Here is a 20,693-nt window from a genome sequence, read left to right on the forward strand (position 1 = left end):
GTGGCGTGGTCCTCTAAGGATGTAAAGGAGCTCCTCGGCACTGCCCGAGCGGGCTGCCCTGGGCCCGGCTGTGCCTTGGGGGTGGCCGCGAGCTGCGGAGGAGCCGGGTCATTCTATAGCGAGGGGGACATCGGGGACTCAAGAGGCCGCCCTGAGAGCCCTCCTCAGTTTCCTTTCGCAGGTGTCGGGGACAGGGATGGGAAATGCCGCCGGTTCCTAGGACAGGAAATGCGAGGCATAGCGAGAAAGTAAAGCACCCCCATCCCCTCACCTGACCCCTGACCCCGCATTCCACCGTGTGATTGATAATAGAAACAATTACATTTACCAGGTACTGGCAAACAGCTGTAGTTTTACCCAGTCGTCCCAACAACTCTTTCAAGAAAGGGTTGTTATTCCTTTACAGATTTAGAGAATTGAGATTCTGAGATAATAAATAATATGCTCAAGACCCCTTGGAATTCACAGGCTTATCTTTCATGCATTACAAACTTTTATACTTTTTTACTCTTTCCTTAACATCACCCTCCCCAGCCCTTAAAGTTTAAAAAGATTTGAAACGGGACTGTTTGGGGTTGAGGACTTACCTGACACAACCACTGGACCCTTCTCCTTAATAACTATCCCCCTTATAACCGCAGAACCTCTCCCCCATCACAAGGGGAAAAAACCAGACCTTGAAGGGACCCTCACAAAGTGGGCAATCATTGGAGCCAGAAATAAGATGGTGCCTCTGAGCACCTAGCCTGGTGCAGGTCCTTTGATGAGCACCCAGTGCAGCTAGAACTGCCTGTCAATCACAATACATCTGGATAAGGATAGAGCACATAAAGGTTAGGATAGTATTGGAGAAAGAGCAGTCACTTTTTCTGGCCCATCTCAATCGCTATTTACAGAGAACTAAGACCAGGAGAGGACTGTGGCTATTCACTATGTAACCGTTGTTGTGGTTGTTCGGTCAGCTCTGTGACCTTGTTGACTGCAACACGCCAGGCTTCCCTGTCCTTCACTATCTCCTAGAGTTTGCTCAAATACATGTCCATTGAGTTGGTGATGCTATCTAACCATCTCATCCTCTGCCACCCAATTCTCCATTTGCCTTCGATCTTTGTAATAGGAATTAAGTGGCTGGTAAGTATTATCTCATTGAATCTGTTCAATGACCCCCAGGATAAGAGGTTATTAACTTTATTTAAGGAAATGAAGAATCATTGAGTAACATACTCGACTATAGTTATAGAGCTAAGATTTGTCCAACTCTAAAGCCCTTGCACTGTGCCCCCACTTCTGCCCACCATGCCCACCCTAAATATGCAATAACTTTTCCAGAAATGTGGTAAAATTTTAAGAGGCTGGTAATAAAAGAGATTCACAACTCAATTTATTTTTGTTTTTCATTTATTTTCCAGAAAAAAATTACATTGAAATAACAATTTACTGAGATATTTGATTTTGTTCTCACATATAATTAAACTTTGTCCTGAAATGGGAACCCTAGTTGCAGTAATGTGCCATGATAAATAATTGCATATTCAGAATTTTGTGAAATGGGTGTTGGGAAAATTATGAAGGAAAAAACATTTGTAAAAATTATTATTTACAAAAAATGATACCCACATTTTTTTCTAATGTATAAGGCAAGTAACATTAAAATGTTCTCATGATTATCTTCAAGAAGTCAGTATTACGCATTCATATCACCATTGCTCATCAGAGAGCTTTGGGCAGTTCTGTAAAGGAACAAACCCATGATTCTTTTGCTGGTTTTTTCTTGAGCACAGCACAGAAGCAATAGAGATTTCATCACAGACAAAGCAGTTACGGCTATGAGAATAAAGTATTCTCTGTTGAATTACACATGTAGGAAAAAGAGCCAGTTATCAACATTTTAACTGATTTTCAAAGTATATTTGAGTCTTTTAGCCCACAATTCTTTTTATAAATATTTTATGCTCAAGGTATTTTGTGAAAATATGTACTCCATCCAAGGTCAAAAAGACATTGCTTACTTTTGCTATAGGTATTGTGGAGATCTTTAAATAAATGCTACCACCAACTCAAAGTATACACTAATAGCATTTTCCTTAAGAAAGACAGCTGACTGAATTTTATTACTTTTAGAAATACAGCTAAATTTCTCTGAGATTCTTTTCCTAGTTTCTCTTACTGTTAAAAGTACAAAAAAATGCCTTACATTGCCACTTAGCAGGCACAAAAATTAAAATTTGACCATTTTAGATCTTCTCCCATCCAAAGTAAAAAAAAAAAAAATCCTCTATATATTGAAATCCAGTACTCTTCAAACAGTTTTAAAATCCAGCTCTTCAAATGACTGCTTGACCTGTAGTGAAGCCCTGCTTATAGATGAGAGTTACATATCATACCAACACTTGGCTTTTTCAAGAAAAATTATTCAGCAGCAATGTTCCAACTCCCTTAGACTGAGAGAGAGACAGACACAGAGAGGGAGATGAAACAGAGGTCAGTCTCTCTCGTGCATATGTTAAGAAAGTAAAACTGAAATACTGACCTGCAAAATCACAGCTATAAAAATTATCATCCTTATGAGAATAAGGACAAGAAAAAACCTGACATTGGACCTTGGGACAGTGATCCCAGTGCTAGTCATTTTTTGTATTATTTAAAATATTTTAAAGTGGAGATGTATGAAAAACACTAAAATTTGTTTTTCCAAAAAAGAAGGTCAGTGAAGTAATAAACAACTGAACAAATAAGACAGAATTAACATTTGCATGATATACTCATTCAATGGAATGTTTAAAAATGATAAATGGCTTATAATCCATCATGCTGATTCACACACTTTGAATTAAAAATTGAACTGTATTTAGAGAAATGTAGTGATTCAGCTTTACGCTTTTCTCTCTGATCACAGACAGTATACCCAGGAATTTTTAAAGAAACTTTGTTCATGAAAACAACTGATTTGCAAAATAAAGCAAAGCAAAAAGTACTATGTAATGCTCTGCTTATAACAGAATGTAGGAGTATTGCAAAATCTATACTAAATAGCACATTTTTCTTGGGTTTAACTGAAATGTTTTTCATATAATTTCTAACAAGCTTATGTAAAAATGCTGTATCAATTCATCATGATTCAATTTCTTGAAGCGTTTAGATAAAGTATTACCAAGGATTGTTCACGAGTATTAATTACACTCAATAAAGAATCTGGACCATTTTCAACAGATTGCAGCATGATGTGATACCCATAGGTGCAGATCTTAAAAATTATACTTAAAAAAATTAAATGGTGAAACAATCTTACTGTTTCGAATATATTAGGTGATAAAATTCACTAAGATATACTAATTAACTTTAAAGTAGATTCATTTAAAGTGGCATAAATTTTCCTTAGGGTTAAAACAAAAAACCAGAAGCATCTTTTTCAAAGAATTCCTGGTTATATTATTTGAAGTTGCTGAAAGATATGTAAAACAAAACTTTTCTAAAGTTTCTTCAAGATGTGTTTAGAAAAATGTGTTTTCTTGATTCAAAACTTTAAGCTTCATTAAAGCACTAACATTAATTAACAATGTCCAAGGAGTGAGGTCTATGGTCTAGGATCATTTATTCTCAGACCACAATGAACACTTGCCCAAAGCAGCAGTGTTGAACATGATTTGGGAAATACCAGAATATGATGAATGAAGTAAAATTACCCTTTCCTTATTATTATTATTATTATTTTTATCAGTTAAGGGACACATAAAATTTGCTTTTCTCTGAAACATCTTTTGTCATAAAGTTAAAGATGTACTTAGAATGGGCAATGTGCTACCTTAGAGACAGAAGGAGATAATTAGAAACACTGTAAAACAAAGGAAAAATAACTTTAGAAGTTGAAGTTAGAGAATAAGTTGTTATCCCTGTGGTGAATGTCAACAAATAGGGAGGTGACATTCTCTCCTAGGAATACTCATTTTGGATAAAAATCAGATATTAAACACGAGCAACTGTAAGAGGTCTGACCAATGTTAGTCAATAGACCCTAAAATTTGACATTCTTTCAAAAAGGATGTTTAGTATTCAATTACATATTTAAAATGCAGTTCTTGCTTATAGCAGATGACAGAATATCAAAGAAATAGAAATGCTAGTGGGTTTTGTTGTTTGTTTTTATAGTTGGGAACTTAAACATTGCATTCCTATCTCATTTTTCCTCCATGTATTCAATGGACAAAAAGTAATATAATGGTAGTCATGCTTGATTCACCAATGAGCAAACGGCATTTAACTACCGTTTGCCAAAGAGGGGGAAAAAAAAGAAAAAGAAAGGAGTGGGAAAACCAAAGAAAGCCTCAAGAGAGAAGCACACACATTAAAGGTGGTGGGTGGTTCACCAGAACAGTCTCTTTAATCAGTGTAACAAAGACTGATTTTTTTTATTCACATCAACAATTTAATTTGACTCATTTTAAGGAAGTATCATGTTGACTTTACATTGACTTTGAAAGCAGTATTTAGAGATAATCCTAGTTTTCATATCATAAAAAATTATGCTTCCATTTAAAAAAAATCCTGATCAGAAAACTATGTAGCAAAAAGAATACATTTAGATTGAATGAGATTTTGCTCAAATGCATCATCTTTTGAAAAAAAGAAAGAAAGAAAAAACCCCCAACAAACCATAAACTCATCTCCTTAGTACATTTTCCCATATCATTCAACTTTAATTGACAGACTGTGATAATTTTGAGGAAAAAAATGCAAAAACAAAATTGGTGCAGCTCTCTTGGAATTACACTAGTCCATGCTGATGGTGTTCATTGGAAGGACTGATGCTGAGGCTGAAACTCCAATACTTTGGCCACCTCATGCGAAGAGTTGACTCATTGGAAAAGACCCTGATGCTGGGAGGGATTGGGGGCAGGAGGAGAAGGGGACGACAGAGGATGAGATGGCTGGATGGCATCACAGACTCGATGGACATGAGTTTGGGTGAACTCTGGGAGTTGGTGATGGACAGGGAGGCCTGGCGTGCTGCGATTCATGGGGTCGCAAAGAGTCAGACACGACTGAGCGACTGAACTGAACTGAACTGATGCTGATAAAGCATTGTTTGAAGGCCTACAGAATAAATAGTGTTAACTCACAAGTTAGATGTCTGTGTCCCTGGCAGGAAGGGAGACATTTTATCTGGATTTCATGACAGCTTGCACCCTCCCTATTTCTTCTTTTAATCTTTGACAACATAGACAAAAGGACAGAAAAATGAAAATGAGAGATTATATGTTAGGCCACTTTGAGACAGCATAAAAGAACTCTAAAAAAAAAAAAAAGAGGTGTTTTCCTAAACAAATCTACCTTTTTGTTTTCTTTTAAGATTGGAGGAAGCTAAATGGACTGAATGGGAAAAAAAACCACAAAAACATGCTCACTAGAAAAATGGTATTCAAGTAATAATCGAATGTCTAAAATCTGATGCAATGTCAGAACTAAGAAGTATTTGAGAGATCTACTAGGGCAGTGATTCTCAAATTTTGGGTGCTTGTCAAAGTACATATTCTTAAACTCCACCCTGACAGATTTATTTATTCAGTATAAATTTATTGATGCCCACTGTCTTCTAGGCTCTGGGGTTATAGTGATACCTAAGCCAAAACCATTGCCCTTGTTAAATAAATGATAAAACAAGTGGTTCACATATCATGCTTTGAGAAACATATTCTTTTCCAACAATTTTGCTTTGGGAATTATCCTTATTTTGGTATTAATTTTTTCATAGCACCCTTTACTTGGGTATTCAAATGGAATATGTATGGTAAAATAAAACAGAAGAGTTCATTTCCTAGAATGAATAAGTAAAACAGGCCAATTGCTCCCATTGTTGTCAAGATAACTGGGTTACTTCCAGCTGCTATGTCACTTTTTTAAAAATTAATAATAATTTTATTAATCTAAGACTCAATGTCACCATTTGTAAAATACTAATTAAAAAGAGTATGTACCATTTAGGGGTTGATATAAAGATTAGGTGAGCTAACATCCATAGTAAATGGTATATGGCACTCAAGAGAATATCCATTTTTATTGTATATCAAGTACTGTGATTGTAAAGCCCCCACAGGTGGATCTCTCTTAGTCAAGTAGAACCATGGAACGTCTGAGGTGGGAGATTTATAGATCACAGTTGTGTTATTATGGTATTTAAACAGTGCTCTGGAGTGCCAGATTTAAACTGCTGGAAGAACTCCTTCATTGCTTTTAGTTATTTTGCTAATAGGAATTCATGTGCAATTTTAGTAGAAAAAAGTGACTGTTAAGAAAAGCTTGGAAACCACTGGCAATCCCAATGCCTCATTCTAAAGATGAGAAATTAAAAAGGGCTGTGATTTTCTAAGGTCATATAGCAGAGTTAGTGGTAGAGCTGATATTGAAAGGCTTCTTTGAAATGAATGTTTGGAAATGGGAATATGAGTAATTGTGGCCTCAAACACTTTGCAGATTGAGACTGTAGTATGAAGTAAAAATTCATAAAAACAAAAGTAAAACAATTGTAATCTGACTTTCTGGAGGCGATGGTTCCTCTGTATTCACTTGAAACCATTTGAAATGTAGACATTCTTTCTTTACAGGTGAAATACATTTCCAAATACTATACAATGAATTTTCATTTTGACTGTAAGTGTAGAGAAGAATAGAGCTTTAAAAGCAATTTAAAATTAAATTGTTTGGAACTATATGTTTCAATTATGATAAAATTCAGACTAATGCTTAACAGAAAATTATTTTTAAAAATAATGTGAAAAATATGAAATTTATTTAAAAAACACATTTTCCATGTTGCAAAATAAAGCATTCATATTTTCTATCTAATTATAGCACTCAGGAAATGGTGTCCTGGCTAATGAGAAATCTTTTTCTTTTAATGCTTGGTATTAAAAATCTGAACATGTACCAGCACATTTTGTTTTAAAAATTGATAATGAACCTGACCTAATGTTTCTTTTATAATTTCACTGTCTAGGATCATTTTTCCTAACACTATTTCTTATTGTATAGTACTATGGATACAACAGGAGATTATAAACTACAAGGTTAAAAAAAACCCACCAAAATCTAAATCCCTGATATGAATTTATTGTGTTGTTATTTGACCTATTTTCCAAAAGAAGAAGGGATATATTCTCTATTGAGGTTCTTGTTATTCAATAATAATAATAATATTTCAAAATTAGTTAATAATTTTGAAATCATTGACTTTTATTCTGTTTCATAAAGGCCAATTATGGAATCATAGGATATCTTCATAGTTTCAAATTTGGTATCTAGAGACATTTGAATAATGTTAGAGATTAATGAAATCTGTTTTAAATTACATTTTATAATATAAACAAAAGTATTCTATGAAAAGGAAAACCTTGTGTTTAATTACTAATTCCCTCTAGAATGGTATAAAATAAAATGTAATGAGCAAGACATGAGAACCAATAATATTTACATATTTTTAATATGCTTTGTGTTAATATTTAATATGTTTTCTCATGGATTAATATCTTAAAAACACATTTTTATATTCATATGCTGGATAATTCTTAATTTTCTGCTACTTACTCTCCATCAGTTCCAGTGTTTGAAATTTCCCCACGTTTTATGGGATTTAAAAGTTTTCATTTTCTATTTTTATTTCAAAATAAAATTGACTATCTTAAGTAACTATATTAGTTACTTGTTCAAAAAACTTCAATGTCAGACTGCTTGGGGAGCCAATCGAGAATTTGTTTGCACAGCAAGAATTCTTCTTAGGTAAAACAGATCATTTTGAACAGTCTCTTGGTAGCAAGCACTGATAGAGGAATACAAATATTAATTTAAAAAATTCCACTATAAACAATTGCCAGTCACAATTTCATTTTAAAAGTAAGCTTACAAAATTTAATTTGATTCTAAAATTTTAAGGGGCTAAAGTTCTTTGTCAAATATGAATGATGTAAATAAAATTTAGCAACTAACAATAAATTTAACAACTTAATAATTATAGTTATTTAATAGTATAACCTAGAACAGGAATGAGTTTATGTTTAAAATAGGTTCTATGACTTAAAGGAAGATTCATGTTTTCAGATTGTAATGGAGGAAGGTTTTACAGCTGGGACTCCTGAAGAAGAACTTTTCGATCCTGAATTCCCATATCGAGGCAAGACTAAATAATTACAGTTTTTATTATACCTTGCAACAATGAAATCATAACATACATTTTTGATAACTCTCTTTTTGATTCCCTAAAAACAGCAAAGATTTATAGTTACATATAATGAATCTTATCCAAAAGGAAATTTATTGCACAATAATGTGGTTAGGATTTCATTTATAAAGCTTATTTTTTCATTCCCATAGGATATAAATGATGATTAAAATTCTACTTCTGGATTTCAATAGGGGACTGAAATCTTTTTTTCTGGGTTTTTTAGAGTCAATATTTTGATTCCTGTGGGTAATGAGGAAGATGCTTGGTACAATTCTCCATGCTAGGATGGGAGGGTCTCTGTTTAGAGATATTGTGCAAAAGTTGTTAACCAGTTCAACCATGGAAATTCTTGAAATTTTAAAACCACAATTTTGGTTTTAGTCTGATTATTCAGTAGTCCCCATATCTGCTAATGTGTGGAAGGGAGGGGAGTAGTTAAGATTTCAACATCTTCTTTACTCTTGTTTATAATTTCATATACTTAAACTTTAAATATGAATTGCTTTCCCTTTTTACACAAGTTATAAAAATAAGAGGCCCTGTTTACACAGTTTGCATTTTTATGAAATTTGCAGTTTGAAAAAAAAGCTTTTTAAAAAGTGGCAATTAATGCTTTTCTTTGAATATGCTGTAACTTTAGATTTTTTTTTGTTTGTTTTCTGAAACAGTTTCTGAATTTAATCCACTAAACATCTGAAGATAGAATTTTTATTTAGCACTAGAGTAAAACATATTAAGGACTGAAGAAAAGGAAGTTTTTTTTCTGGTTCTGCTTAATTTTCTTTGTGCGTGGCACCCCCTTTATGACAGCTAACAATATTATATTTAAATTTTATATATTGACAAAATGCAATCTACCTCTGTAAGCATTGTGCCATTCAACAGTACTACTATTAAATTTACATACCACAGTTTAAATTACATCCATTTCAGGAATGGTAAAATGCTAAAACTCAAGTATCTAACCGCCTTACTGGAATGAGTACAATTTACAAATACAATAATTACATTTTAAAACCATTAACAATATTACACCTAGAAGTAAATACTGTAGGACTGGTCATCATGGTATTGTGTCAGGGAAATCATTGCTGAAAGTCATTGACATTCCCAGCAGATATATCCCAAGTGCAGATTTTTGGTTTGTTTTCATCAAACCAAAATTAAAGTCTGTTTCTCATACAACAGTTCTCCTTTATATGAATCTCCAAATCCTTGCATAAGATTTTATTAGTTATCTGCCAAGTATTTTCCTGCAAAATAAAACAACATATCGACAGGTTATCTGCTAGTTCCATAATGTGGTTATTATGTGGGTAACATTTTATTCTTCCTGCCTTACTTCTAGAAGCTAAATATTACATACTCAAGGGGTACAATACTAACATAAAACACATAAAGTGTTTAAAGTTTTCAGTTTTCTAGACCAGCACGTTGCCTTTTCACATTTCCATATATGAACACTTTGCAGAGGTTTGGGTTTTGCCCAGAATAGGTTGGAAGATTTGTTCCTGGATGTGAGAATCCAACTTCTTATAGTAGGAGTAATCATATAATTACTTTTCAATGTAAAGTGTGAAAGGGGGCTAATTAATAATTATATCAATATTGCAACCATAAAATCCTGGATGTATCCCAGCAAATCCTTGACAAACAAATCACCTTAATATTGGGGAATCCCTACCAATAAACCCTCACGTGTGCTCCCAAAGGGGTCTCATGACCACATTTCAGCTCAAGGTAACTGGTTCTGATCTTTGGCCTAGACTTTTTAAAGTTGTTATTGAAATGAAAGATGGATACTCTTAGGTCTCAGCTAAGCCTGAGTCTAAAATCTATGAAGATCTGCTGCAGAAAAAGCATTTTCAGGTAAGAGACAAAACAGCATTTATCTTGCTTGTCAGTGTAACAAAATGGCATTTATCTTGTTTGTCAATATAACAAAGTAGAATTTATAGCATTAACCTCAGTGTACACACATATATAATGGGAATGACAGGTCAGTCCCATGTAAGAACTAGCCAGAGCCATGATAAGTAGGCAGGGCTGTCCTAATTTCTGATTTCCCTAGTTTATTGTCCTATTTTTACTTCATTCAGCAATTGGTTTGCTTTCTGATTGCGATGGGAAATGGGGGTTGGGAGTGGAGAAGAAGAGGAGGAAGATGATCAGAAAATCATAACATATTCCTTCTTAAGGAAGAATAACTAAGGCAATATTGTTGTCTGCAAATGAGCACACAAGATACCCACTTACCTGCAGCAAACCTTTTCTTGATGAGTGAAAATCTGTACCCTGCTCCAACAAGTTCAATGTCACAGCCAGAAAGAGTGCTTCCTTCACTTGTAAACTGCACAACCAATGGGGAAGGTTTGCTTGGGCCTTCAGATAACTGAAATCTTGCCAATAAAGAACCTACCCCTACAAAAAGAGTATTATTGATAACAATTTAAAAGATAACAGTCAACACAACATTCTGGATATAATTTTGGAAATTGTATTCAAGGTTAAAGTGCAAAATCAATCTTCCTAGAACATAGTATATGTATATTTCAGGGACAAAACAGTGATGAATAATATTTATCATGAAATATTATTCATTACTTTTAAAATACACCAATAAAAATGTAATTCAGCCAAATGGTACTTCAAAATTTGGAAGCATGATACTTGGAAGGCAATGTATTTTCAGCTTATGACTAATATACAAGGAAAGTGAAAAATAGCTAAACTATCAGAGTGTGAGATCTGATACAGAATGAAAACATCTTCCATTAGAAGGTCTCTCCTTCATGTATGGTCTGTTTGATGTGGGGTGTTCGGTGGAAAAGAGGTAACAGAGGATTCATTGAAGAACTATTTTCTCTTATTGGTAAAAATAATAATACATAACAAACTTAACCGAAATGCTTTTATTACTTTTAGTGTTAAGGGTATTTCAATTAATAGTTTTTTAATACCTGACAGTTATTTCAGCTTTATATATTAAATAAAATAAGCTTGTGATTGCATTACCTCCGTTTTCTGACTTCTGAGAAATATCAGGAATCTTCCACAATATTCTTTGTTGGTCAGCATTCCTAAAAATAAAATAGGTAAAAGACTTCTGCATATGTAAGGGTTTTTGTTTAATGGATGTCATATTTTTCCAAAGTGTTAATTAATAAAAATGATCTTAAAAATTTTAGCTACAATTTAAGCATTATCTATCTATCCATCCATCATCCCTCCTCTTCCCCTCCCTCCTTTCATCTATCGACCCTTCCGTCTATCCATCCTTTCATTCATCCATCCATCTATCCACAAATCCTCTGCTTTCTCTTTCTTTACTGTCACAACACCATCAGAGAGTTAAACATTTAGAAGGCAGTGCAGTTAAAGAAATTTAACACATCTACTGAAAAAATAGAAGGGAAGTGTTAGTTGATCAATTAACTCAGGTAATTTAAATTGAAGCTGTTATATGGTTGACATTCTTTTTTTTAATGTTCTACTTTTTGCTTCTAACAATCATATGGAATCACTGTAATATTTTTCCTTAGGAGAATAGGCTCTATTTATAGCCATTATTGATACTTGGTGTCTATTCCATTTCTGTTCCCATACCTTCTCTAGTGTACCTTTTAATAATACAGAGACTGCAAAATGAAACTCAGACTCCCTTGTAATTAGGGTCCTAGATGCAGACTAATGTCCACCAATCATATGCACTAATTAAGATTTGGAGGAAAGAAGTGGGGCAGAGGCCATTTTCTTGATGCTTTTTGGGCTGTTTTCTGCTAGTCAGCAGCCTGAGATGATGTGGGGAATCTTCTTAAACAGTGCTCCAGTCCAGTCTCGGTTTCGTAGTTGTTGAGAAGCAGTTTAGGCAGTGCCGGTAGGAGCTTTCTTATTCTTGGATTCTCATGAGGGTGGTGGATTCTCGAATTCAATGGCTCCACTGACAGCCTTCTAATTTCTCTCCTTCCTGGTTGCAGTAGAGGTACCAACCCCCCTGGTGGATCAGTTCTGCAGTGTTCTGGGAATTATTCTTGGAGATCCATCCTAAACCTTGTTCTTCTTTTTGTGTATGAACGAAATCCCTGTGTTAAATCATTTTCTGCTTGAAATAGCTACAGCAGTTTCTCTTTTCTGCCCCGAACCCTGACACCCAGGCCTACTGTGATCTCTTCCTATAGGAAACACAAATGTTAAAATGTCTGTTAAGCCTTTGTCAGAAGGAGCCCTTTGGTGAAGAGGAAGGGGGCTAGTGGCTCCTTACCAGACTGCTGGTGGAAGCACCGCCTGGAGCTTGGTTACCCCTCCATCCACGGGGACGGAGAACTGCACGTTGTTGAGGGCCACGGCTGTGGTCATCGCATCTGTATTGTATTTGTAATCTATGCGCAGGTCGGTGCTTGCTAGTTCACATCGCCAGTTCACTGCCAAGTTCAGAGGCGTGGACTGAATGCCCTGGGCTGACACCTTGCCAAAGACAGAAAAGAGAACATTTAAGGCTTGACCATTAATCTGAAACAAAACCAGAAGCTATGATTATGTCTTATGGGAATATTCATAGATATTAAAAGATCCTTGTGCTGCTCACAAATGAGCAGTCAGAAAAAATAAATGTCACCATGATGGGTAAATGAGATTTGGATGCTTCAGGTAAACAGTTACAGATTAAAAACATAAAATAAATGATTAAAATCTCCACGGCACTTTAGAGTTTACAATTCATTTTATGTCAGTTAGGCAGATGGTATCACAGTGCTTAGGAGCTGAGGCCAAGAAGGCAGATAGTCCTGGGTGTGAGTCCTTTCTTTTTAAAGTTGAAGTGCAGTTGCTGTACAATATTATGTAAGTTACAGGTGCACAACATAGTGATTCACAGTTGTAAAAGGTTATACTCCATTTATAGTTACTATAAAGTATTAGCTATATTCTCCATGTTGTACAATATATCCTTGTACCTTATTTTATACCTAACAATTTGCACCTCTTAATCTCCTACCAGTGCCCTTCCACTAGTGACCACTGGCTTTTTCTCTATATCTGAGTCTACTTCTTTTTTTGTTATATTCACTAGTTGGTTGTATTTTTAAGATTCCGCATATAAGTGATACAGTATTTGTCCTTCTCTGTCTGACTTATTTCACTTAGAATAGTGTCCTCCAAATCCATCCATGTTGCTGCAAATAGTGAAATTTCATTCTTTTTATGGCTGAATAGTATTCTATTGTATACATATAGATATACATATATCCCACATCTTCTTTATCCATTCATCTGTTGATAGAAACAGGCTGCTTCTGTACCTTGGCAAATTGTAGATAATGCTGCTATGAACACTGGGGTGCATGTATCTTTTCAAATTAGTGTTTTTGGTTTTTCAGATATATCTCAGTGTGAGTTCTGCTTGTCACTTCCAGCTGACTGATCTTGGACCAGTCATTAAAAACCTCTCTGTGCCTCTGTTATTTCCTCATATGCCAAATAAGAATGATAATAATTTTAAAAAATATTTACTTTTTAATTTTTTGGCCACACCATGTGGTATGTAGGATCTTAGTACCCTCATGTGTGTATGCTAAGTTGCTTCAGTCGTGTCTGACTCTGTGCAACCCTATGGACTCTAGCCCACTAGTCTCCTCTGTCCATGGGATTCTCCAGGCAAGAATACTGGAGTGGGTTGCCATGCCCTTCTCCAGGGGATCTTCCCAACCCAGGGATAGAACCCATATCTCTTAGGTCTCCTGCAATGGCAGGCTGGTTCTTCACCACTAGGGCTACCTGGGAAGCCCCTGAGTACCTTTACCAGGGATCAAACCCACGCTCCCTGCACTGGAAGGCTGGAGTCTTAACCACTGGACCACTAGAGAAGTCCTGGGAATGAGAATAATACTTATACCTAGAGATGTTAGGATGATTGAAGAAGGTGTTTCATATGAAACACTCAGCATAGTGCTTAATATATAATAAGGAATTAACATTTTAATACATGTAACCTATTAACATCCTTATCATATTTGCTCTTCACAGATAGCAAGTTAGACAAAGCAAGTTACGATTACTCTTTTGGGATTTGCCATTTTAAGGACTTAAACCCAGGTCTTCTAACTGGCAGTACTGCATTCTACGGTCTACTGTCAGTTCTAGTTAGAAACAACTGTGAATTTGACTAAGGAAGAGTCAGATTTGAAGAATCAGCAAAAAGTTATAGAACAATAATAGCAACTTGAATCTTGGATCCACAGTGAAAATTTTGCAAGGTTATTAGTTCTACCTTTTACAAGTATATGAGCACCGCAGGGGTTGTGTGGGTGATGTCTGTGCTCTTGAAGTTTAATTCATGGAGTATGAGTTCTGCTGATTTTGAAGACTATAGACAGCTTTCTATTGGCCTAGCAATGCCTGCACATATGGACACCATGGGGAAGGGTCCTGAAGACAGGCTGCACTTATAGAGCGGGTGTGGTTGATTTGGAAACAAAACCAGAATGGATCCTTTTATAGAATGAAAGACATGGCTTTTGATGACATAATTTTAATTGGATGATCATTATAATAAAAGTTTTAAAACTTTACAATAATCTCTATAATAAACCTTATAATAAAGTTTCTACACTTTATTTTTAGCAGCCCAGTCCTCTGCAAATGAACTCTTATTTAGAAGTCTGTTATTTAAGAGCTCAAAAGCGAGCAGACTCGCTCTCCCTTGGCATTTCTACACGCTTGTTCTCGGCAGGAGTTCTCAACTTCATAGTGGTTCCTCTGCCCAATGAGGGGCTTTATGGACAAGTGATTGTCTCAGTTACTGGGGAGGGTGCTACTGGTAGCCAGAAAGTCAACTTGCTTTGATTTGAGAATGAATCCACAAAGTGCTAATAATGCCTCCCACCCAATCCCTTGCAATGTTGAAAAACAATAACAGTACAACTAAACCACAACAAAAGGGATTTCTCATTTAAAGCAAAATGGCAGACTTAGGGCTACTTCTGAAATATGTTAAGCTGTTAGTTCTCCACAGCTTAAAAAATACCTAGGTGAGAATCATTTTTATCCTTATTTGCAGATGAGGAAACTGAGGCTCAGGGAGATTAAGTGTCCAAGGTCAGTAGACAGTAGGGAAGCTGACTTAATTCCAGAATTCGGTCTCCTGACTACATATTAATATTTATATCAAGTTCATATTCGCAATAGGTGAATTCTGTCTACCTTCTAGGCTTTGTCATAATGATGTTTAAAGCTTAGATGATACTATTCTTACTATAAAAATGTTACACCCATTTGTCTTTTTGAGAAATGTACCAGCACATAGACACTTCATGTTGAATGGTTTCCTTACAACATGTGAGCCCATGGGGTGCATTTTCAGCCCATGTGGTGCATTATAATCACTTGGAGGTCTTGTAAAAATATGTAAACCTTGGTCACATCCTTGCCTAACTCAGTGAAACTAAGCCAAGCCATGTGGGGCCACCCAAGACAGACAGGTCATGGTGGAGAAGTCTGACAGAATGTGGTCCACTGCAGAAGGAAATGGCAAACCACTGCAGTATTCTTGCCTTGAGAACCCCATGAACAGTGTGAAAAAGCAAAAAGATAGGATACTGAAAGAGGAACTCCCCAGGTCGGTAAGTGCCCAATATGCTACTGGAGATCAGTGGAGAAATAATTCCAGAAAGAATGAAGGGATGGAGCCAAAGCAAAAACAACACCCACTTGTGGAAGTGATTGGTGATAGAAGTAAGGTCTGATGCTGTAAAGAGCAATATTGCATAGAAACCTGGAATGTTAGGTCCATGAATCAAGGCAAATTGGAAGTGGCCAAACAGGAGATGGCAAGAGTGAACATCGACATTCTAGGAATCAGCAAACTAAAATGGACTGGAATGGGTGAATTTAATTCAGATGACCATTATATCTACTACTGTGGGCAAAAATCCCTTAGAAGAAATGGAGTAGCCATCATAGTCAATAAAAGAGTCAGAAATGCAGTACTTGGATGCAATCGCAAAAACAACAGAATGATCTCTGTTCGTTTCCAAGGAAAACCATTCAATATCACAGTAATCCAATTCTATGCCCCGACCAGTAATGCTGAAGAAGCTGAAGTTGAATGGTTCTATGAAGATCTACAAGACCTTTTAGAACTAACACCCCAAAAAGATGTTTTTTTTTTTTTTTTTATTAAAGGGTACGGGAATGCAAAAAGGAACTCAAGAAATACCTGGAGTAACAGGCAAATTTGGCCTTGGAGTACAGAATGAAGCAGGGCAAAGGCTAATAGAGTTTTGCCAAGAGAATGCACTGGTCATACCAAACACCCTCTTCCAACAACACAAGAGAAGACTCTACACATGGACATCATCAGATGGTCAACACCGAAATCAGATTGATTATATTCTTTGTAGCCAAAGATGAAGAAACTTTATACAGTCAGCAAAAACAAGACTGGGAGCTGACTGTGCCTCAGATCAGGAACTCTTTATTGCCAAATTCAGATTTAAAGTGAAGAAAGTGGGGAAAACCACTAGATCATTCAGGTATGACCTAAATCAAATCCCTTATGACTATACAGTGGAAGTGAGAAATAGATTTAAGGGACTAGATCTGATAGACAGAGTGCCTGATGAACTATGGATGGAGGTTCATGACACTATATAGGAGACAGGGATCAAGACCATCCTCATGGAAAAGAAATGCAAAAAAGCAAAATGGCTGTCTGAGGAGGACTTACAAATAGCTGTGAAAAGAAGACAAGTGAAAAGCAAAGGAGAAAAGGAAAGATATACCCATTTGAATGCAGAGTTTCAAAGAATAGCAAGGAGAGATAAGAAAGCCTTCCTCAGCCATCAATGCAAAGAAATAAAGGAAAACAATAGAATGGGAAAGATTGGAGATCTCTTTAAGAAAATTAGAGACACCAAGGGAACATTTCATGCAAGTTGGGCTCAATAAAGGACAGAAATGGTATGGACCTGACAGAAGAAAATATTAAGAAGAGGTGGCAAGAATACACAGAAGAACTGTACAAAAAAGATCTTCACGACCCAGATAATCATGATAGTGTGATCACTCACCTAGAGCCAGACATCCTGGAATGTGAAGTCAAGTGGGCCTTAGAAAGCATCACTACGAACAAAGCTAGTGGAGGTGATGGAATTCCAGTTGAGCTATTTCAAATCCTAAAATATGATGCTGTGAAAGTGCTGCACTCACTATGTCAGCAAATTTGGAAAACTCAACAGTGGCCACAGGACTGGAAAAGGTCAGTATTCATTCCAATCCCAAAGAAAGGTGGTGCCAAAGAATGCTCAAACTACCACACAATTGTACTCATCTCACACACTAGTCAAGTAATGCTCAAAATTCTCCAAGCCAGGCTTCAGCAATAAGTGAACCATGAACTTCCAGATGTTCAGGCTGGTTTTAAAGAAAGCAGAGGAACCAGAGATCAAATTGCCAACATCCACTGGATCATCGAAAAAGCATGAGAGTTCCAGGAAAACATCTATTTCTACTTTATTGACTATGCCAAAGCCTTTGACTGTGTGGATCACAATAAACTGTGGAAAATTCTGAAAGAGATGGGCATAACAGAACCTGACCTGCCTGCCTCGTGAGAAACCTGTATGCAGGTCAGGAAGGAATAGTTAGAACTGGACATGGAACAACAGATTGGTTCCAAATTGGGAAAGGAGTACGTCAAGGCTGCATATTGTCACCCTGCTTATTTAACGTATATGCAGAGTACATGAGAAATGCTGAAGCACAAGCCGGAATCAAGATTGCTGGGAGAAATATCAATAAACTCAGATATTCAGATGATACCATCCTTATAGCAGAAAGTGAAGAACTAAAGAGCCTCTTGATGTAAGTGAAAGAGGAGAGTGAAAAGGTTGGCTTAAAGCTCAACATTCAGAAAATGAAGATCATGGCATCTGGTCCCATCACTTCATGGCAAATGGATGGGGAAACAGTGGCTAACTTTACTTTTTGGTCCTCCAAAATCACTGCAGGTGTGACTGCAGCCATGAAATTAAAAGACACTTACTCCTTGGAAGAAAAGTTATGACCAACCTAGACAGTATATTAAAAAGCAGAGACATTACTTTGTCAATAAAGGTCCGTCTAGTCAGCTATGGTTTTTCCAGTGGTCATGTATGGATGTGAGAGTTGGACTATAAAGAAAGCTGAGAGCCAAAGAATTGGTGCTTTTGAACTGTTGTGTTGGAGAAGACTCTTGAGAGTCCCTTGGACTGCAAGGAGACCCAACCAGTCCATCCTAAAGGAGATCAGTCCTGGGTGTTCATTGGAAGGACTGATGTTGAAGCTGAAGCTCCGATACTTTGGCCATCTGATGTGAAGAGCTGACTCATTTGAAAAGACCCTGCTGTTGGGAAAGATTGAGGGCAGGAGTAGAAGGGGACAATAGAGGATAAGGTGGTTGGATGGCATCACCGACTCAATGCACATGAGTTTGAGTAAACTCCGGGAGTTGGTAATGGGCAGGGAGGCCTGGTATGCTGCAGTTCATGGAGTTGCAAAGAGTTGGAAACGACTGAGTGACTGAACTGAACTGAACTGGTCACATTCTGAATAATTAAATAAAAATCTCTGAGAGTGTCAGGGCCCAGGAGATGTCTCTGTCCCTGTCATCTCTATCTCTAACCCTCTCTTCTTCCCTAGCTCCATCTCTATTTATCTATAGTAGATTTTTATATAGATATCTATCTATATCTATATCTCTGTCTATCTATAATTAAGACCAGCTAAGAACCAGCATTTGTTTATAACTCCCCTGATGGTTTTAAAGTGCACTCATGTTTGAGATGTACTGATTTCTATTAAGAAGTACAACTTTCAAAAGTAATAATTTAGCTTCCTCATCTTAAGAAAAATAATTTGAGCATATTTAGTCACAAAAATTGCAATGCTCAAAAAATAACCTAGGAGATCAAGTGCCTGGGAATCAGTGGGATACTCAGGCTCTGTAGAATCCTGTTTTGAAACAGGGTTATTAGATCAGTAATAATCTTGGGTAAAGGGCAATCCTAACCACAGAAAGAAAGTTCTCATATCCTGTAATGTGTTGTACCAAATATTCTTTTAACCTTAAACTATTTCTTTTTAATAAATTAATTAATTTATTTTAATTGGAGGCTAATTACTTTACAGTATAGTAGTGGTTTTTGCCTTACACTGACATGAATCAGCCATGGGTGTACAAATGTCCCCCATCCTGAACCCCCTCTCCCAACTCCCTCCCATCCCATCTCTCAGGGTTGTCCCAGTGCACCAGCTTTGATTGCCCTGTTTCATGCATTGTACTTGGACTGGCGATCTATTTCACATATGGTAATATACATGTTTCAATGCTATTCTCCCAAATCATCCCACCTTGGCCTTCTCCCACAGAGTCCAAAAGTCTGTTCTTCATATCTGTGTCTCTTTTGCTGTCTCCCATATAGGATCATTGTTACTATCTTTCTAAATTCCATATATATGCATTAGTATAGTGTATTGGTGTTTTTCTTTCTGACTTACTTCACTCTGTATAATAGGCTCCAGTTTTATCCACCTCATTAGAACTGATTCAAATGCATTCATTTTAACAGCTGAGTAATATTACATGGTGTATATGTACCACAGCTTTCTTATCCATTCATCTGCTGATGGACATCTAGGTTGCTTCCATGTCCTAGCTATTATAAACAGTGCTGCTATGAACATTGGAGTACACATGTCTCTTTCAATTCTGGTTTCCTCAGTGTGTATGCCCAGCAGTGAGATTGCTGGGTTGTATGGGAGTTCTATTTCCAGTTTTTTAAGGAATCTCCACACTGTTCTCCATAGTGGCTGTACTAATTTGCATTCCCACCAACACTGTAAGAGGGTTCCCTTTTCCTCCTCACCCTCTCCAGCATTTATTGTTTGTAGACTTTTTGATAGCAGCCATTCTGACCAGCATGAGATGGTACCTCATTGTGGTTTTGATTTGCATTTCTCTGATAATGAGTGATGTTGAGCATCTTTTCATATATTTGTTAGCCATCTGTATGTCTTTGGAGAAATGTCTGTTTAGTTTTTTGGCCCATTTTTTGATTGGGTCATTTATTTTTCTGGTATTGAGCTGCATGAACTGCTTGTATATTTTTGAGATTAATTCTTTGTCAGTTGCTTCATTTCCTATTATTTTCTCCCATTCTGAATGCTGTCTTTTCACCTTGCTTATAGTTTCCTTTGTTGTGCAAAAGCTTTTAAGTTTAATTAGGTCCCATTTGTTTATTTTTGCTTTTATTTCCATTGCTCTGGGAGGTGGGTCATAGAGGATCCTGCTGTGATTTATGTCAGAGAGTGTTTTGCCTATGTTTTCCTCTAGGAGTTTTATAGTTTCTAGTATTACATTTAGATCTTTAATCGATTTTGAGTTAATTTTTTAAATGGTGTTAGAAAGTATTCTAGTTTCATTCTTTTACAGGTGACTGACCAGTTT

The 20,693-nt window shown here is 36.3% G+C and overlaps 1 protein-coding gene across 1 annotated transcript in view; it reads right to left on the reverse strand.

The window, feature by feature from the left end:
- Positions 1 to 7,477: 7,477 nt before the first annotated feature.
- Positions 7,478 to 20,693, reverse strand: part of SGIP1 (SH3GL interacting endocytic adaptor 1) — a 236,717-nt gene continuing 223,501 nt past the window's right edge. The window contains exons 22-25 of the mRNA XM_055585555.1: positions 12,474 to 12,676; positions 11,228 to 11,292; positions 10,469 to 10,633; positions 7,478 to 9,465 (exon numbers count right to left, since the gene is read on the reverse strand). Coding sequence (XP_055441530.1) covers positions 9,443 to 9,465; positions 10,469 to 10,633; positions 11,228 to 11,292; positions 12,474 to 12,676 — 456 coding nt within the window. The 3' untranslated portion in view covers positions 7,478 to 9,442. The remainder of the gene's footprint in view (positions 9,466 to 10,468; positions 10,634 to 11,227; positions 11,293 to 12,473; positions 12,677 to 20,693) is intronic.

The sequence above is a fragment of the Bubalus kerabau genome, chromosome 6 (genome assembly GCF_029407905.1).
Source record: "Bubalus kerabau isolate K-KA32 ecotype Philippines breed swamp buffalo chromosome 6, PCC_UOA_SB_1v2, whole genome shotgun sequence".
Lineage (NCBI taxonomy): Eukaryota > Metazoa > Chordata > Mammalia > Artiodactyla > Bovidae > Bubalus > Bubalus kerabau.